Source organism: Chlorella variabilis (assembly GCF_000147415.1).
Source record: "Chlorella variabilis unplaced genomic scaffold CHLNCscaffold_6, whole genome shotgun sequence".
NCBI lineage: Eukaryota > Viridiplantae > Chlorophyta > Trebouxiophyceae > Chlorellales > Chlorellaceae > Chlorella > Chlorella variabilis.
Window position 1 is genome coordinate 516,336 of NW_005435082.1, and position 1,822 is coordinate 518,157.

At 75.8% G+C, this 1,822-nt stretch overlaps 1 protein-coding gene across 1 annotated transcript in view; it reads right to left on the minus strand.

The window, feature by feature from the left end:
• The window catches only part of CHLNCDRAFT_143582 (hypothetical protein), a gene marked incomplete at both ends in the record, with an annotated part of 6,575 nt that overhangs the window by 1,080 nt on the left and 3,673 nt on the right, over positions 1 to 1,822 (minus strand). The window contains 2 exons of the mRNA XM_005849221.1: positions 102 to 158; positions 412 to 1,794. Of these exons, the coding sequence (XP_005849283.1) occupies positions 102 to 158; positions 412 to 1,794 (1,440 nt within the window). The remainder of the gene's footprint in view (positions 1 to 101; positions 159 to 411; positions 1,795 to 1,822) is intronic.

Here is a 1,822-nt window from a genome sequence, read left to right on the forward strand (position 1 = left end):
GGCGCGGCCGCGGCCGCGCCGCCCGCTCCCGGCATGAGCAGCTGCTGCAGCATGGCGGTGATACGCTGGCGGCCCTCTGGCGCCAGCGGCAGGCTGCCCACCAGCTGCTGCAGGTCCAGCTTGCCGTGCTGGATGTCGCGGCACAGCTTGCCCAGAGACTGCGGGGCACACAGCGGGAGGCGGCGGTTTGGGGTTTAGGGTTCGGGCGGCGCGGCGAGGAAGACACAAGCTCAGCCGGCTCAGGCATGCACAAGCAAAGGACACGCGGGCCGCGCCAAGGATGGCGGGAGGGCACAGAGCGAGCGGCGCTCGGCGCGAGCGCAAGGCAGCGGGAGGGAGCAGCAAGGCAGCAGCGGTTTGTCACGAGGCGCCGTGCGGCGGGCGGCAGGGCGGCGGGCCGCCGCCACTCACCGACTCCAGAAGGGGCCGCACATCGGCCGGCAGTTGGGCCAGCTGGGCCTGGATGGAGGCAGGCAGCGAGTGGGCGGAGCCGCCCTCCGCCTGCTGCTGCTGCTGCGGCTGCTGGCCGCCCGCGGCGGCGGCGGGAGCGGCGGAGCCTGGCTGCTGGTGCTGCTGCTGCTGCCGCTGCTCCTGGCGCTGCCTGTTGGCAGCCAACTTCTGGGCAGCTGCATCCAGGAACTGCTTCACTGTGGGGTGGCCCTCCAGGTTGACCCCGGCAGGGGCGGCCTGCGCCTGCGCCGCCTGCGCCTGCCGCTGCGCCTGCTGCTGCTGCGGCTGCCGCTGTGCTTGCTGCGGCGCCTGCTGCGGCGGCGGCTGCCGCTGTGCTTGTTGCGGCGCCTGCTGCTGCGGCTGCTGCTGCGGTTGTCGTGGCGCCTGCTGCTGCTGCGGCTGCTGCTGCGCTTGTCGTGGCGCCTGCTGCTGCGCTTGTTGCGGTGCCTGCTGCGCCTGCTGCGGCGCCTGCTGCGGCGCCTGCTTCGCGGCCGGCTTGGCCAGGCGGGCCAGCAGCGCAGCCACCTGCTGCTGCTGCTGGCTGCTGCCAGAGGTCAGCAGCTGGGCCAGCACGCCGGCCACCCCCTCCACAGACACCTTGCCGCTGCCCAGCAGGGTCTGCAGCGCGGCCACCTCCGGCGCAGGGTGCACCTGCTGCACAACCACCTGCACCTGCGGCTGCGCCTGCTGCGCCTGCTGCGGGGCTGGCTGCGGGGCTGGCTGGGGCGCGGGCTGGGGCGCAGGCTGCGGTGCGGGCTGCGGTACGGGCTGAGGTAAGGGCTGCGGCACAGGCTGCGCTGCGGGCTGAGGCTGAGGCACGTGCTGCGCAGGCTGCGCAGGCTGCGGAGGCTGCGTCGGCGCGGCGGGCTGCGTCGGCGCCGCCGCCGGCGCCGGGAGCTGCCCCCGCAGCAGCCCTTGCAGCTGCGACATCATCTCCTGGACCTTAGGGTTGCCCGGCTGCTGCTGGTTCACCTGCGCCAACGCCTGCGTCAGCTGCTGCGCAGCTGCCGCAATGGCGGTGGCGGCGCCGGGCCGCGGCGCCGCCGCCGCCGGCGCCGCCCCCGCCGGCCGCGACACGACCAGCGGCGGCGGCGGCTGGGGCGGCAGCGCAGGGCGGCGCCAGTCCGGCTGCTGCGCCGGCTGCTGCTGGTACTGCTGGTACTGCTGGTACTGCGGCTGGTACTGCGGCTTCGGCGGCGGCGGCCACCGCGCGAGCGCCGGCCACTGCACGCCGCCAAACGCGGCCGCGCCCTGCTGCTGCAGCATGCGCGGCCCCGGCTGCTGCGGCCAGCCGGGCCCGCCGCCGAAAGCTGGCTTGGGGCCCGCCAGCGCCTGCAGCGCGCCCTGCAAAGCGGCTCCCAGGTAGGCGGGC